Source organism: Populus alba, chromosome 11, assembly GCF_005239225.2.
Source record: "Populus alba chromosome 11, ASM523922v2, whole genome shotgun sequence".
Taxonomy (NCBI): Eukaryota; Viridiplantae; Streptophyta; class Magnoliopsida; order Malpighiales; family Salicaceae; genus Populus; species Populus alba.
The window spans coordinates 12,759,753-12,776,570 of NC_133294.1; the positions used below are offsets into that span (position 1 = coordinate 12,759,753).

General features: G+C 34.3%; 1 protein-coding gene across 3 annotated transcripts; it reads right to left on the reverse strand.

Moving 5' to 3' along the window:
• Window positions 1-9,080: 9,080 nt before the first annotated feature.
• LOC118035037 (homeobox-leucine zipper protein ATHB-14) lies at window positions 9,081-16,594 on the reverse strand. Of its 3 annotated transcripts, none has more exons than XM_035040512.2 (19): window positions 16,158-16,594; window positions 15,595-15,780; window positions 13,878-14,037; window positions 13,383-13,498; window positions 13,200-13,290; window positions 13,003-13,098; window positions 12,804-12,917; window positions 12,619-12,702; window positions 12,370-12,525; window positions 12,202-12,276; window positions 12,012-12,118; window positions 11,590-11,776; window positions 11,239-11,427; window positions 11,058-11,138; window positions 10,808-10,942; window positions 10,387-10,712; window positions 9,803-9,914; window positions 9,557-9,706; window positions 9,081-9,411 (listed from the first exon to the last, which is right to left on the reverse strand). In XM_035040512.2, the coding sequence occupies exons 2-19, from the start codon at window positions 15,765-15,767 to the stop codon at window positions 9,265-9,267; spliced, it is 2,499 nt and encodes an 832-aa protein (XP_034896403.1). In that variant the 5' UTR covers window positions 15,768-15,780; window positions 16,158-16,594; the 3' UTR covers window positions 9,081-9,264. The 3 variants fall into 3 exon arrangements, with proteins under 3 accessions (XP_034896403.1, XP_034896402.1, XP_034896401.1); XM_035040511.2 differs by having other exon boundaries at window positions 15,888-16,594; XM_035040510.2 differs by having other exon boundaries at window positions 15,595-16,594.
• Window positions 16,595-16,818: the final 224 nt, after the last annotated feature.

The window sequence follows — 16,818 nt, forward strand, 5'->3', positions numbered from 1 at the left end:
CCCTGTGAGAGTTTACAGTGAAATGAAGAGATCGGAACAGGTAAATTATGTAAGAGAACAAACCATTATTAAAGATGTTTGATAAAAATAATGGATAATTATGAATGATAATAAAGAGAAAATTATTTTTTAAATTGAATATAATAAAAAAAATGCTCTGCAAAGAAAAGTTTTCTATTATATTAAAGCATTTCTTATAAAATATTCTTGGTTAGTGATCTATTAAATATTTGATATTTGTTAGAGTTGTAGAGACTTATATACATTATATTTTTTTTATGAAAAAAAAATATTTGTTCTCATAAGCTGAGATATAACAAATATCTAAAACTAATATGTAGGTGCGTGTCATAAAACATTACACTGAACTGACTTGCATGAAAATTCCGTATGGAGAGATAATCTATATTATGAAAATGCTTACATGACAGTTGTGTAGTGATCATTAGATTAGATATCACTAAGTTATCTTATATAAAAAATATTATATTTTGATCTTGTTACATATTATCTTAATTGAGGTAATGAAGGGGCAGAAATTGAGTATATCATGAACTATATGGATGTACTTGAGTGATCAAGAAAGGATTTATCATCCAGGTTAATTAGAAAAAATGTTTCATCTATTCTCAATAGTATTAATCGAGAAATTCTTGGCAAAGTGGAATATGTTTTGAAAAGAGTTTCAAATCTCATTCAAATAATTAATGACTATTTTTTTAAAAACAAACATGATTTTATATGATAGACTTACTCCATGCTTTAATGTTAAATCATAACATTATTGATGAAATGATATTAATTGCACTGAGAAACCAATCACTAAAAAGTTAAGTCAAATCACTAATGACTTTTCTAATATTTAGGGGATTATAACATGTTGCTAAATGATGCACTTGATTTTAAAATATAAATTAATCAATTGTTGAATTGATAATAAATTAAATTATTTAATTCTACTTAATTATAATTATAATTTATATTTCAGCCACACATATTAGGAACTTAATGGGTCACACACATTAAAAACCATTAGTCATAAATTAATCTTGGATGATTTAATTATGTATGACTTGATTAAAATATATTTTAGAAATTAAGAACTAGAATATAATTAATATAAAAAATTATATTTCTAGACCTAATCAAGTAAAGACTTGATTGAGTTAATTTTTAAAATTATCCTGAATTAATAGATGGATATTATTTAGGGGAAAATTGAGATTTTGTTAATTTATAGGGTTTTTCAGATTTTCTTATCAATAGTAAGCTATGCTTTTTATTTTTAAAGGGTTGTTTTAGAACATAAAAACTATGTAAGTGACATAATAGAGAGTTAATACTCTAAGCAAAGCAATTCCACTTTCTAAGTAGATATTTAGAAGATTTCTCACTAGTGGTTTGTGTTGATTACCATTAGAGGCCGGATAATTAGATGGTTTGTGGTTTAAGACAACTCATCTTTAAAATAATTATTTAAAGCCGAAAAAGATCAGATCTTCATGTAATAAATCCCTAAAACACTCTAGATTTGTTTTACACGATCCTGGGGACTTCCAAATATTTTTATTTTATTTTTCTGTTGTGTGTATGATATACAGGAACTCAACAGTTACAAATAAAAAGTCTAAACTTGGTGAAAACTAATTCCACGAGGCTGAGTTATAACTCATCATCACAAGCATGCATGTTGTAACTACCAACAAGCACAAATCAATAAATGTTCAATGTTATCTAGTAAATTTTTTTGCAAAAGCTTTTACCGAACCAAAGAGAGAACCACATCAATCTTAATTTACATGACATTTATTATAGGGACACTGAATCCGAAGGATTGTTTACGCACTTATATGTTTATAGGTAATAAAGAGTAACCCAAACCATTAAGAGATTGAGTTTTAATTTTTGTTTTGGTTTAATTTATTTGAACTTTTAGTTGAGATTTATTAATTAGATTTTATTTGTTGGGCTTAATTTAATTATTGTTGGGTATTTTATTTAGTAGAATATAAACCAAATTGCTTCTTCTAGTTAGGGTTTGAGTATTTATATCTTACTTTTCTAAATGTCAGATAGTTATTGATGAAGTGAATAAAAATTTCAAAGCTAGAAAATTTTACAACCCCTATTTTTCTCTTTTTCAACTCTTTCTTTTTTTTCTTTAGATTCTTTTTTCTTCTTTCTTTGGCTTTTCTTCTTAGTTTATTACTTCATCTTCAAATTTCTTTTATCTTACAATCTTTGGTATCAGAGCCTATGCTTTTAATTGTTCTTACAATTAATGGATTTTTTAGGACTTGTGTTGAATCATAATCAATTGTTAATCTAAAGTTGAAAAAATCCTTTAACCTTTTTGTTTACAACATATATTTGAGAAGAAAAAAACCACCCACATAATGACAATATTGCATACTGCCACATCAGTACACATGTTAGCCAACAGTGACATAACAACTCCACATCAATCAACAGCAACACATCAACTACACTCGATTATATTTTGCTATGCCAGTTCCATATCAAAACATATTTCCATGGTAATAACACGTCAACAACAATGACATGTCAACACCACTTCATCTAGTCTTTGCCACATTAGCAACATCAACTTTTAACATCTTCCCACCAAGCAATCTAGTTAGTAAAATCACTTTACCTTTTGATACTTTGAATTTACTATTTTGGTATTACACTTGAAATTCAACTTAACATTAATAGTATTCTTTTATGCCTAAAAAAAATCCTATATTGCATTCATATATGTTATTTTTTGCTTATCAAGATCTTTCTTCGTTTATATTGAGCATTTAATCATCTTTATAATTGCAAAGCTTGCTGAAAATAGTAGAAAATTATGACTACTATTTGATTAATTGTTTACACTTAGAAGGTTTAGCATTGCATACTTATAATTTTCTGCGTGTTTTTTTTTTTTTATTAATCTTCATATTAAAAAAAAATTAGCTTTATTTTTATATTGTGATTTCACTTGTAAGAATTGTAAGTGATCTCAATTATATTTTTAAGTTAATGCTACATGCATTTATATTATGATCATCTAGTGTCCAAGCTTAAGTTTACACTTACTATGGACTTGACCCTCATTAATACTCTTAGAGCCGTTTGAGAGGCACTGCATACCTAGATGAAAAACATTTTAAAAGAATTGAAATTCTTAAATAAAGCACCCAAAGACCAATAAACATCATAGAAATAGTCATTGTAGGTAAGTTCACCCTGAGAGCCACCAATATGATTATCATTTAGGTTACTCTAAACATGGTGACCTTGAAGAGTAAAGTAAGTCATAAGACCTGACAAAATAGAAGCCCCCACTTTTGACGGTCATCATGACCCTTGGATCTTTGATATATGAATTCGTAACATGGATTTATTTTTTAAGTGATACAACTTCTCTAATAATACAAGAGTTAGATTTGTTAAAATGATGCATATTGGTAAAGCCAAACTTTATTGGAGAGGTATTGAGAATTGTTTAGAGATGAAAAGTAAATCTCTCATAATTGATTGAACCAAAATAAAACAAAAACTACAGTATAAGTACTTACCCCAGTCTTATAGGAATAAACTCTTAAACCAATAGAACAATCTAAGGCAAGAGAACAATTTAAGGCAAGAGAACAATTTAATAATTACATGATGAGATGTGCTATAAGTGAAAATAAAAACATGATTATGCATTGACTTTATAAAGGTTTAAATGATAATTTTAGAAAAGCGATCAAATTCATTAGTGCTTCTACTCCTGCCCAGCTTATATTATAGTGCAAGATTATAAGTTGTTTATAAAGAGTCAATGAACCTAACATCAAGACCCTTTTAGGACTTAATTTTGAAATAATAATTCTTTATTAAGTGCTCCACCACTTATGTTTAATCCTAGTAGTGCTTAAATTTATAAAGATAAGTGAAAACGAGTCATTAATGAAATGTCTAGGATGAGTTCAAATGTTCAGTGTGCTAAATGTCAAGGTTTTGCTCATATCTTTGTTAAATGTACTTATAAATTCTTAGTCATTGAAGAACATAAAGATATAAATCGTAAGGAAGAGTGTTGTATTTAAGTGTATGAACTCAATCCTAAAGAGTTTAGTGACCTAGATGAAGGAGATGAGGCTTAATATTATAAGTCTAAATGAGTCTGAAAAAGAGGTTAATAAAGAATAAAATAAGTCTACTTTAGTGGTAAAGGAAGAAGTTTTAATAAAATCTTTAGTGGAATTTCTCAAAGAGATAAATATAGTTTTAGAAGAGTATCATAATATTATTCATCTTAAACTACTTGATTCTACATCCACCATGTATGATGTTCATCACGTCAAAGATTTAGAGCAATATGCTCCTAACCACCTTATGCTTGATGTCTAACACTTCATAGGTTTATATCAATATGTTGTGAGCTCTTTAATCCCTTACCCCTGACACGCGATGAAGATAATTCAAATTTACTAGGTTATGTCCAAACTATATCTATTAAGGCTTTAAACAGTGTTCATTCCACTCCACACTCTCAGTCATATAATTTTCATAGTTACGAACTTAGAAAGCCTATGAATCTTCTTTCTATGTCTCTTTACTCTAAAATGACTAATTCAGTTGAGTCTTTTACATGTAGAGTTCATAATTTACACGTTGAGATCATAAAACATATTCAAGCAAGTAAAGAACAACATAAAATTCGAGCTGATTTATATAAATATCATGATGCACTTAATGTTGAAGATTATTTTATGATACAGATTAGACTTGAATGGTGTCCTTTGAAAACCAATCATTAATTGTAAATGAGGAGTGTTAGACCATTCAAAATGATGCTAATTATTGAATCAAATAATTATATCATTAAACTGCCACTAGACTTTAAAATTAGCTTTGCTTTTGACATGAAGGACCTCGTTATATATAAATCACAATAATATGTCCATGATGACTTTTTTGAAAACTCCACCCCCTTACCTTTATCTTTGATGCAAAAGTAACATATTAATGTTATTTTGGATGCACAAGTTGTTTTTACCAGGGCAGGTGAACTTCAACAAATCCCAATATATGAGTTAGATGACCAAATTCAAACTATACTTGAATTATTTGAGAGATATCATAATAACTTGATGATCTTTGGGAAAATTATTGGAGTCATCTTGAACTACACTTGACAGGGTCGAGTTTCTCCAACCCCTAGAGAGTTGGTGGGGACATTGGACCTGAGGGATTACTTATGCATTGGTATAATCATAAATGATGAAGGGTAGTAAAAACCATAGTTACTAAACCCGGACCGGCTCGGCAGGTCAACCCGGTGGTTGGACCGGTTCGGGTTTAATAAAAGACTGGTCGGGACAACAGCCCGACAAAATCCGGTTGACCCATGACCAGAGCGACCCGGGCAAACCCGGACGAGACCCGGTGCTTTGGAGTTGGGTCCGCTTAGATGATCTCAAGCGGATCTGGGTTTGGAGATCTTGAAGGGAACTTGAAGGGACTGATGTTCTTATATTAGTTTCAGGAGAGAGAGAGGCAACAAGTAGCAGCACCATGATTAGTACTTAAAAGTGCATATTTATCAAGATTTTATATCATCATTTTGCACTTAAAGTATCAATAACTCCTTAACTAAATCATGTTTTATAATAACAAGTCTAATACTATAAAATGCCTTAATATATGGTAAATGTTCATTTTAAATGCAGGCCTATCACATAAATCAAAGGATTGATTGTTGAGTTCAAGTATGGAAATTGAAAGGACAAAGAGAGGGTCAAACTTAGAAAAGAGATGTTGGTACAGTCCAAACTGAAACACTGTTCGGTAATTGGGTCATATCTCGAGTTCTAGATGTCAAAATAACCTCAAATTTTTACACAGATTCAGTAAGACATAGGCCTACAACTTTCATGTTTTCATCAAGATCTAAAAAGGCCGTTTTCAAGTCCAAATTATAGCAATAATGGAGAAGTCCGAATCTGTCCTGCAGCCAGAACACTGTTCAATGTTTGGCCTATATGTGGAGTTGTAGAAGTCCAAATGACCTCCATTTTTTTTTCCTGGAAAGATGAGTCAATTTCCTACAACTTTCATGTTTTCTAGTGGACCCAGTTCGGATGGTAGCATTTTTGTTTTATTCAGACAAGAAGATAAGGATTTTCACCAAGTCAAAAGTTGGCCATCCACTCAACAATTAGTCATCAAATCAATAATTCCGAATTTTGGCCTATAAAAGGAGGCATTTGTCATGCATTTGGGGGCTTGGTTGTTCAGATCAAGTTCATGCTCTTTATTTCTCTCTTTATATATATATATATTATGTAATTCTTAAGTTTTGCTTTTATTAATATCTTGTTTATGCTTTTCATTTCCTTTCCTTTCCTTTCCTTTTCTTAGTTTAACTTGTATCTTATTTATGTTCTTGTTTTATTTATTTATGTTTCTCTTCTTCATTATGTTTAACTAAGTTTATTATGTCAAGGTGAAAAAGTTACACTAATGGTGTAAGAACAAGTATAGTGTAAACTCAACATGGATCTTAATGTTTAATATTAACATGTCTTATCTTTTTATCTTACTAATTCTTAATACCTTACTTGTTAAATGGTTAATCTAGATTTGTGTTGTATAATACTTGGTACAACAAATGCTTGACACTCTCATAGCCCAATCGTATGGTATTACCTACACCTGGGCTATGAAAGAAACTTGATTTGTTGTTAACATCAGTTAACATCATGAATTCCTGACAATATTTAAAAGTTTGGTGTTATGTAAATAAGATAATTAATATGATCATGTTAATAATTTATAATGAGCTATTAATGACAAATCATTCGATTGGAACCTCCTCCGTGTGTGGTTTTCAAATTGAGTAATAAGAGTTTATACTATACTTGTTTGAAATACCATTGGTGGGTCCTCTAATCTTACATTTGTTTTTATCATTGTTTAATCCTTACATTAATCTTCCATCTCAAAGTTTTCATTAATTTCTTCATCCTCTTCTTTTTATTATTATTATTATTATTACTACTACTAATATTATTATTATTATTATTATTATTATTATTATTATTATTATTATTATTCTTGTTATATTTTATGTACGTTAAGTATGCTCTGTGTTTGATCAAGGATCCTGATATTGTTGGTCTTGCCTTGTTCATTCGCATCAGAAATCTGTTTATATTATATAATATATCTCTTTGATCTTTTCATAAACTCAGTATATAGGCTGGAAACCTCTGACCCAATCTTTTAGATCATTCTAAGGTATAACAACATCACGTACTGAGTATTATTATTATTATTATTATTATTATTGTTGTTGTTGTTGTTGTTGTTGTTATTTTTGTTATTATTGTTGTTGTTGTTGTCTTGTTATTTATAATTTATAAAATTAACATCTTTATGGTTCGACCCCGGTCTTGCCGGATTATTTATTACTTCGACACTCCTGCACTTGGGAGAAGACATCAATCTTTTGGTTGTGTCACACCACATGTTTTATTACCATCATCAAGTCTTTAACATCTCTCTCTCTCTCTCTCTCTCTCTCTCTCTCTTTAATGTTTTCAAGCATGTAGAAAGCACATGAATTTGCAAGGGAAAGATGTAAAAAAAAAAAAAAGAGGTTTGTGTGGTGTTTTTAACCTTTAGAGCATAGGGCGTCAAGGAGCAAGAGATAGCTTGGTTGCTTGTGATGAAGCCAGAAAGGGTAGATAAACTTTGTAAGGAGAGAAGATAGTGATGAACAATGTTGTATGTTAGTGTGGTGATGATATGGGAGTTGATTTATTTCAGCGTGGTTGTATATCATGAAGGACGGGAATTTGGGTTGTGACGCCAGCATCGATGATCAGAAGGTTAGAAATATATGCATATACATGTGGCTTGGATTTATTGGTGATTGAGTCGTAAGTTGACGTGGGGAAAGAAATGGTCAGGTTAGACCCAATTAATGAATTGAGAAAAGAGTGTGATTGACCGCTCGGAATGGCTCAAAATTGCAATGGTAGGTGATCAAATGGGGTGTGATGTGTCAATCAGATGTTTGAACGTGGCAGAATGTTATTAGATATTATTCTTGACTTGATATGGAGAGTGGAGCACAAAAGTCTAACTTGCTTTGTAGACTTGTTTGATTGGGATTGGCACATTGGGTTCTTTCATTATTGTCTCTTTTTGTCATTTCTTATCTTTAACCCAACCTAACCCTTAATTATTGCTTTAAAGTACAATTAACCTGGGTTAACCCGCGTCAACCCATAAAACTCGGAACCTGGTTTATTGATCAGGTTAACTCCCGAACTAGGTTTAATAACTATGATAAAAATCATTAAGAGATTAAGCTTTAACTTATGTTTTGGTTTAATTTACTTGAATTTCTAGTTGAGATTTTATTAATTAGACCTTATTTGTTATTGTTGAGCTTAATTTAATTATTATTGAGTATTTATTTAGTGAACTATATACCCAATTATATGTTTTAGTATTTATATCCCATTGATAAATTGAAAAAAATTTATCTGTTTTAGGGCTTATTTTTCATCTTCTTTGGCTTTTTTCTCCTTTTTTTAACATCATCTTCTTAGCTTATTATTACTATATCTTCAAATCTTTTTTGCCGTGTATCGATTTGTCAACCATGTATAGTGAAAAATAATCAATTTGTCAACCTTGTATTCAGCATTAGCCACGGGTTTGCGAGATTTTCCACTCTTTATTTGCACAACGCAGAGAAAAGGAATACGGCCAGCAACATTTCCACTCCTGATTAAACATGGCGTGCTTTAAAAAATTGACTAAACGGCTCATTTACAAAGAAACAAAAACAGTATCCAGCCCTCCTTAATATTACCATCATTATTTCTTACGTGGATCAACCCAAGGAAATTCAATAAACTAAAACCAACGAATTAGTCAAGGTATTTGAACAAAACCAAGTCAACAACCCTACCAGCAGGGCTGCAGGAGGTCCCTTTACTGTCACCCTCCACCCCAACATATCATATCCCTCTTTGTTGAAATTTCACCAGACTTGCAATGACACCTTAACATATAGACATGGATAAACAGCAGAAACATGACCATTCATAGAACATGACAGCATACACTTCCATAAAAGTATTGATGATATTCTGCCATGACTTGCATCCATACATCAGACATATGGGTACTTGCAAGAAGAAAATTACAACTTAGATAGTAACTAATTAATAGATAGCGAAGTTCTCTAAAAATCTTTCCCGGCCACTACACAAAGGACCAGTTAATGAACATGAAAGCCAGACAGTGGTTGGAATTATCATCATTAAGAACTTTCCATGCAATGGCCTGCTCGTAGGAGACCGGCCTCCCCATGCTTGATACACATATTCCGGCTGGCAGATAAGCAAATCCCTGAAATGCATAATAGCACATAAGACACTTTAGAACCGTCTTCAGGTGATACCCCAGCGCATCCCTCAAGGGCTAATGCTTCAAGAGATGCCAATGCAATAGGTAGAGATGGAACAAGAAAATTTATCAGAGTTCCTAGTTTCACCTGTTGCATTATCTTAGAGAACTCAGAGCAGAGAATCTTCCGGCCTGCTTCGTCAAGAATCTTGTCAAGCATGATATCTTGAAGGGCCACAAGAGTAGTTTCAAGCATATCAAGCCCAGCCTGGTTTGCAAAGGTGAAAACTGGAGATGCCTGCAATTATTTTTTATCCAATCAAGTTAATTTTCCTTTGCCAAAACCTAAAGAGCTCCCTCTAGTTGAACAATGGACAAGAATAAGAGTGGTTACGTTTGTTTTCAAGGAGCAGCACATAATTGCATCTGAATGGTGCCACAGTCGCTTCAGCAAAGCATCCCCAGCTTGGGAGTCAACCCGAAATAGCTCTCCTCCAGTATGAATCCTTCAATATTGTAACAGGATTACAACAAACACACAACTAGCGGCATTTTGAAAGAGCAAAAACAAAGGAGTAACAAGAACCAGGAAATTCAGGGAAAACAATGAAAGAAACAAAAACAAACTAACTTCAGACTATGCAACAGCTACAATCACCCTGTGCTTTCTTGCACTGAGTTCTACCACATTCAAGGCACTAGTTGCTTTAACCATTTTTAATCAAAACGCATGGTTAAATTATTTTGTTTTCTGCAACTCAATCATCCATTGAAGGACAAATGAACTTCAGAAGCAATACATCATATTTCATCAATCATTCATAATTTGAAAATTCCGGTGACTAAAAGCTATTCTCTTCTAGCATACATTCAATGAAAAGGATGAACAAAAACTGAGCAAATTTAGTTCTTGATTTTCAATTTTGCTATTTTGAACCTGAAGAAAATGACAAGTGTAAATGAATAAAGATAGGATACCTGTAGCTTCGGTATATCCATCGAGCTAGAGTTAAAGCCTCAGGAGAGACAGGAAGGGACTTCGGCCCCATATTGGAGCTGAGCCGGGAAGGGGAAATTGCCATTGCAACCCTCTGAACAGACGCCACAACACCACGCACATATTGGCGAGCCATAGCAGCCACATTGTCTCGGAAGTGGTTCTCAAACGTAAATTGGAATGCGATTGTCAGTACTGACCTAAGGTTATAACTGTTGGTGTCAGCTTCACTAGCTGGACGTGCACCACCAGGTCCTACTTCAAGTGTCGAGGCTAAATCTAAAGTTCGAGTAGCAGCAGGTGCATCCTGAGATACAAGAAAACCAAAACAAATAAGAGAAATGGTGCAAAAGTGTTGGAGAGGCATCATTATGGTAGTTAAAAAGGTAGAGGTCACCCAACTGTTTTAGGATCTAATGGTATGACACGAAATCCAGATGGCAACAATGGTGCATCATCAGCAAAGGATTCATCAATAGGCGCAAAGATGAGCTGAGCACAAGCACCAAGAGCATTTTCATCAACTCCGCTGCATAGCTGCCAAGTAAGATTTTAAAAATGTTATCCATTATTCATGAGAAACATTCCCAGCAAAAATATAAAATAAAAAACTCAGTTTCAGTTTCCACTGAAAAACAACAGGAAAACCAACCTGCAACAAGTACATATCCTGTGCCAGGGCTACATCTTCTGGGGAGAATGCATGGCCCTCCAGCCGAACTACCTCCAAGAACTACCAGTAAAGGAAATGCAAAATTATCACATGGTACATCAAATATCAAGACATTCCAATAGAGAAACTGAAGAGAAGTATATACACTCAAAATGCTTACCTCTTCATGCTCCACAGTATGTGCAAGAGGTAAAATGACCTGGCTACTAGGGAAGCCACCAGGTCTTGCACATGGAACTGCATAAGGACTTGCTTTAAGACATGCAGCAGAGTACACATCAACCCCATAGTCAGCCCACTCCGAACGATGTTCTCTCAGAAAACGAACAAGCAAAGCAGGAGGAACATTCTACAAAGAAGTGCACAGTTATTATTATTACAGTAAGGTAACATGTAACATTTTATTATTGATAAGCAAAAAAGACAAGTGCAAGGGGCAGTAGAGTTTCTGGAACAGTATTGGCATAGATCAGAAACAAAAACACCCCAGAATTATATGATTAGAGATTACCTGCAGCAACATTGATGCCTTCGCACACAGGACTCCTCCAAATGTAGGTGACATAGATGGGTTGTATTGAGATCCTAGAAATTTAGTTGGCGATGAATTTATGACGATGGTCACATCATCCCCGCCATCACCATCCAGAAGTGACCACCCACTATCTGTGAATCCATTTACAGCATCATTGAAACCCCTGAAACCAAAACAAGTTAAGTAGCAACACTCATGCAAGCACAAAGATTACAAATTATTGCAGGTTCTTATGCTCTAAACAAATCAAGACCGAGCAAAGCATCAGCTATGGCAGAAATTTTATCCTTGGCTTAAATCTGCTGACTTAGTGGGATCATTCTTCGATTTAGATGGGTTGGATATTCAACAGATTGGTGCTTCCCCAGTAATCAAATGTTACACTGGGATATCTTTACCTGCAGAGCCTCTGACTAAATGTCCTTAAAACAGCAGGCTGACGACCACCTCCATACTGAATTTCCCCACTAGTCTCTTGTGCAATTTGTCTTATGTACCGCAAGGCCTGAACAATCAAATTACAAAACAATCATGAAACATATTTTGATCGAATCAGGAAAAAGGTCACAGTCACGATGATGTTATTACCGCCATGGTCATTTTCTGAGCAAGAATTTTGGATGACTCATAAAGTGGCCTCAGAACTTCAGGAACACTCCAAACCTAAGATAACAGATTTTAATTGATGCATAAAGTCATTAAATCAAACATCAATTAGGGGAAAACTTGAAAAGTTGAATTAGATCTTATTCTTACATCCAAGTCAACATGATCAACAATGTGAATGATGGAGCCACCACCCTCACATGGTCGAATTAGATAGCCACTAGGAAGCATATCAGCTCTTACAAAGCTTGAAGGAGGAGGTCCTGTTGGGCCACCAGTAGAAGAAGTCAATGACCTCTCACATATCTGCACAAAATTTTGAGACAAGTGAATGCTGTTGATCTTAACACCTTTCATTAGGAGAGGAAATAAAGAGAAACAAAAACACTGATGACTCACCACAAGACTCCCATCTTCCAAGGTTGTAGTGTATCTTAGTGTCCAAAAGTCACGTGCTGCGGCCAGTGTTGTTGGTGCATAAGTCTGATGAAAATAATAAATAGATTAATACAGCAACATAGCAAAAAGAGTTATTTCAAAGGCCTGCCAAAAAAATGCATATTTCATAATGTACATGTACAAACCTGCATGTATATCAGCTCAATTGTCCCTCCACTTCCTGTAGGAATCACACTCATTATGTCAAGGCATCGGCAGTCACGAAACCAAGATGGACGATCTTTGAGGATTTCAGCAACCTGAAGACACAAATTCATCACATGCTATAAAAGAGAAAGGACATAAAGAACCTAAATAATTTAAACTGTTTAAATAGATACGCACCTTAATGGGCTCCAGGCTCACAAGGCCACAGGCTCGCGCTGCTACCCCACTGCAGTTGCGGGAAACAGCAACGATTCCAATAGAATCTGGACCAGGCTACATTGTCATAGGAAGTCAGATTTTGCCCCAGAACAATTAAAGAAGAAAAACAATAACACACAGAACTTAAGAAAAACAAAAACTTCAATGGGTGTTACCTTCATCCCAATCATCTGGACCCAGTCGACAGCAGTTCCAGTAGCTTTGGAAAGGAACTCTGCCAGGGTCTCCTCAGCTATTGTGAGAAGACTAACAAAAGAAAAGGTTCAAAACACAGTTAAGCCTGTGAGATACATTGCATCTCTAGATCACATTGATTCAAAGCGAATGTAATTACTTACCCAGCTGGGTTGTTAGCATCCCTTTGGGGTTGCTGAGGTGTTGGGTTTTGCTGTTGTTGGTGCTGACCGCTCATGACCACAGACTCACAGCTATTGTCTGTGGTCGTTGCTGAAGCCTGTGTAGAATCCACCAAAATAAAGGCTTATTGAGCATGTACATGGAAAAAAATCACATTTTTTCACAAAAGCAATGCCAGTGAAAACATACAAAATGGACAAAACTTAACCGATGATCAATGAAAAGAAGAAAACTACTAACGTAGGCAATTTAATTGCCAATATTAACAGTTTCAAATGTTTGATTAAATTATAAAACACATATTGGCAGAAAACTATCATCAAGTTAGAGAGATATCAGTGATTTGCTGATGAATAAAATAAGATTTAAGACACAGTGACATGGTGATTTCCTAAGGAAGAGAGATTTACAGTGTAAACCTACAAGACCTAAGTCCTGAAGTAAAGAACTAACAGAAAAATTGCAGAGTATCTTACGGTCTGAATTTGTTGGCGCATGTATCCATTTTCATAAACCAAATGGGAGACTTGCTTCTGCAAACGGTCATTCTCTTCCATTAACAGCTTGTTCATGGCAGTCAGCTTTCTATTCACTGTCTGGAGACGAGAAGCTTCCTTTCTCTGTTTTTCACGACATCTACAAAATAGAACAATGAAAACCCAAAACATTAACTTACACAGCAAACTTCTTCAAAGGGGTCACCAAAAGAATGCGGAACTTGCAGAAAAAATCCATTTCACAAACACATTAACAAAACAAAAATGAGACCAATGTCACAATAACGGTCATGCCAAAATAGAACGGACATAGGATGGTTTACAAGGCCAAGTCACGGGAGCTCTTTCAAACTTCATGTCAAACATTCAAAACAGAAAAGTGAGCATCCAAGCTTTTCAAAATAATAATCTTCAGAAAGTCCCTGAGCTTTCACGATTACATTGTCATGACAATCCTAGAAAAAGGACACTGTATCTTTATCACGAAGCTGCTGCTTTAGAACACACATTTTACTTGCATAATAGCAAAACTAGAACTGACTTCAAGTTTGTCCCATTGTCCCTTGTTTTTAGCCAAACCCCCTAGCTTATTATGCAGCTGAAACAAAGATATCTGAACCACTATTCCGCAGAAGAAGAAGAAAAAGGAAAAAAGAGCTCCCCTTTAATCAAATATTTGTTTCTTAATCTCTTCAAGGCAAAGGAAACAGAAATAAGGAGACAAACGATAAAGCGTAATGAAAACCCGGAGAAGAAACAAAAGACGTAGCCCAAAACATATTGTTTGGATGTAATCATCATCCATTCAATTTGAAAGCCACATTGAAAGCCTGGTAAATAGCTGACAATCCTTTCAATTTGAAGGATATTGAAATTACAGAGAGCAAAAATGAAAAACCTTTCCAAAGATGGATCGATAAACAAATAACAGCTACATTACTCAAGGAATGTTACTTGTAATCATGAATCTCATCGAAAGTGAAGATAAAAAACAAGAAGCTATTAACTAAAAAAGGAAAAACAAAGAAATTTTTTTAATCAATTTAGAAGAAAGGCATGACCTTTAAAACTTGATCACTCCAAACAGATAAAAAGAAGATATATAAACCAACAATTATGCTCAACCAAAGAAGAAGAAAAAGGATGATATTAACAAAAGAAAAACAGAGCTTTTCTTCTCAAGACCTTACTTTCCTGCTTCAAAGGTTAGAAGACAAGGGAAGAACAAATCCAAACCAAGCCCACAGTTTCTAGAAAACGCCCCCACAACCATCTTAGTTATTTTTAAACAATAAACGGAAAGCTAGCACACCAAAACCAAGAGCAATTGAATCAAAAACCCATTTCCCCTTCCAATTCTCTCCTAAAAAATCTATGGAAACCACCATTAAATTTCACCACAAAAGACAACCTTATATGACTAGTAAACAACAATCGAACAAAACAAAAAATATCCAATTTAAAAAGCCAAGAAAAGGAGTGCGAAACCAATAATCTCATTCATCATTTTGTGACTTAAATCTAAAACACACAACACACAGTAACATGGAAGTAAAGACGAAAAAAATAGCTGAAAAAAAATACGCACTCAATTTGGATCCAAACGAAACAGACCACAGATCTCCATTTGATCCAAACAAACATGCAGACTCTGATTTTATGTTACGTAGCTTTGTTTCGTAATTTATTAATGTACCTGCGATTTTGAAACCAGACTTTGATCTGTTTAGGCTCAATGTTGCAGAGAATAGGACACTCTCTAATGAGTTGTTGTCTTCTCAAGGAACTAGGCTTTGGACATTCTGTATACACCCTCTCCAAAGCCTCAACTTGCTCAGGTGTATAGCGCACATACTTACTTGAATCCATCTGCTTGTCCTTACTGTGCATAGAAAGCGCCATGTAAAGCAATGAAAACACCTAATGAAATAACTAGGAACTAAAAGAAAACAACAAAGACCACCCAGATACTGTTTTCAAGTGCTTAACCAAAAGTTCAAAGATGACCCAGATTGTGTTTTGAGGTTTTAAGATTAGCACAGCAAGTTGATGGGATATGCTTCTTTCTTAGATGAAAAAAGGAGTCTTTTGTATTGGTTCTCGAGTATCTTCTTCTATGCTAGTTATGGGAGTAGCAGTAATAGTGCTAGTGTTGGTTTCCACAGGCAGGCTCTCTCCTCCAAGAGAGCCTCCTCTCTCCTTCATCAGATACTCAAGAAAGTATCGTGGGTGTCGTGAGTGTTCTGTTTGATTTATCACTCTTAAGTCGCGCTATGTCCCTCTTTGTCACTCAAGAAACCATAGTAGAGGCAAGCGGTAGTAGCTGCAAGATAAGGGGAAGGGACGGGGTGCTGCTGTGTTCTTTTAACTTGGACGCCAATCTCGAGATTCTTCACTCTGGCTCTTGCCCTTAATAATAAACAAAAATCAAAACAAGAAAACCCACAGAAAGGGAAGAGCTTGGGACTGAATTGAATTGGAGAGAGTAAAATTTTGTGCGTTTATATGATGGAGAAAGCACATAGAGAGACAAGCACAAGAAACAGGCAAATGGTAAAAGAGACAGTGGCAGGACAAGCTGGATATATTACTGATTACACTACTACTACCCTACGGATACGGAGTACTATCATAGTATATTATATTTTAGTTTAGTTTAGTTAGCAAGGAAAGGGAAAGAAAATGTAGGTGGTAGAGAATAAATGAGAGGCAGGCAGATCGGATTAGGGGAGGGCGTGATATCTTTTTTCTGACACCCACACTGTTTGCAGAGGTCGTTTTTTCTTTTTTATTCTATTTCTAAAAGTAAAATGTGCTTTAGGCCATTTTTCTATTGATTTTCTCTTCTCTCCTTAAAGCTAAACCATGGCATTTTTCCTTTTTTGTTTTTTAAAAAAAAGAGTTGCCCACCACTCCATAC

Bases quoted from the DNA above. Each gene is read 5' to 3' on its own strand.
- LOC118035037 (XM_035040510.2), bottom strand. From the start codon at position 15,800: ATGGCGCTTTCTATGCACAGTAAGGACAAGCAGATGGATTCAAGTAAG. The intron at 13,099-13,199 runs GTAACACCCATT...ATGACAATGTAG, and splicing joins TCCAGATGATTGGGATGAAG to CCTGGTCCAGATTCTATTGG. The intron at 12,703-12,803 runs GTTTGTACATGT...TATTTTCATCAG, and splicing joins TTGAGCTGATATACATGCAG to ACTTATGCACCAACAACACT.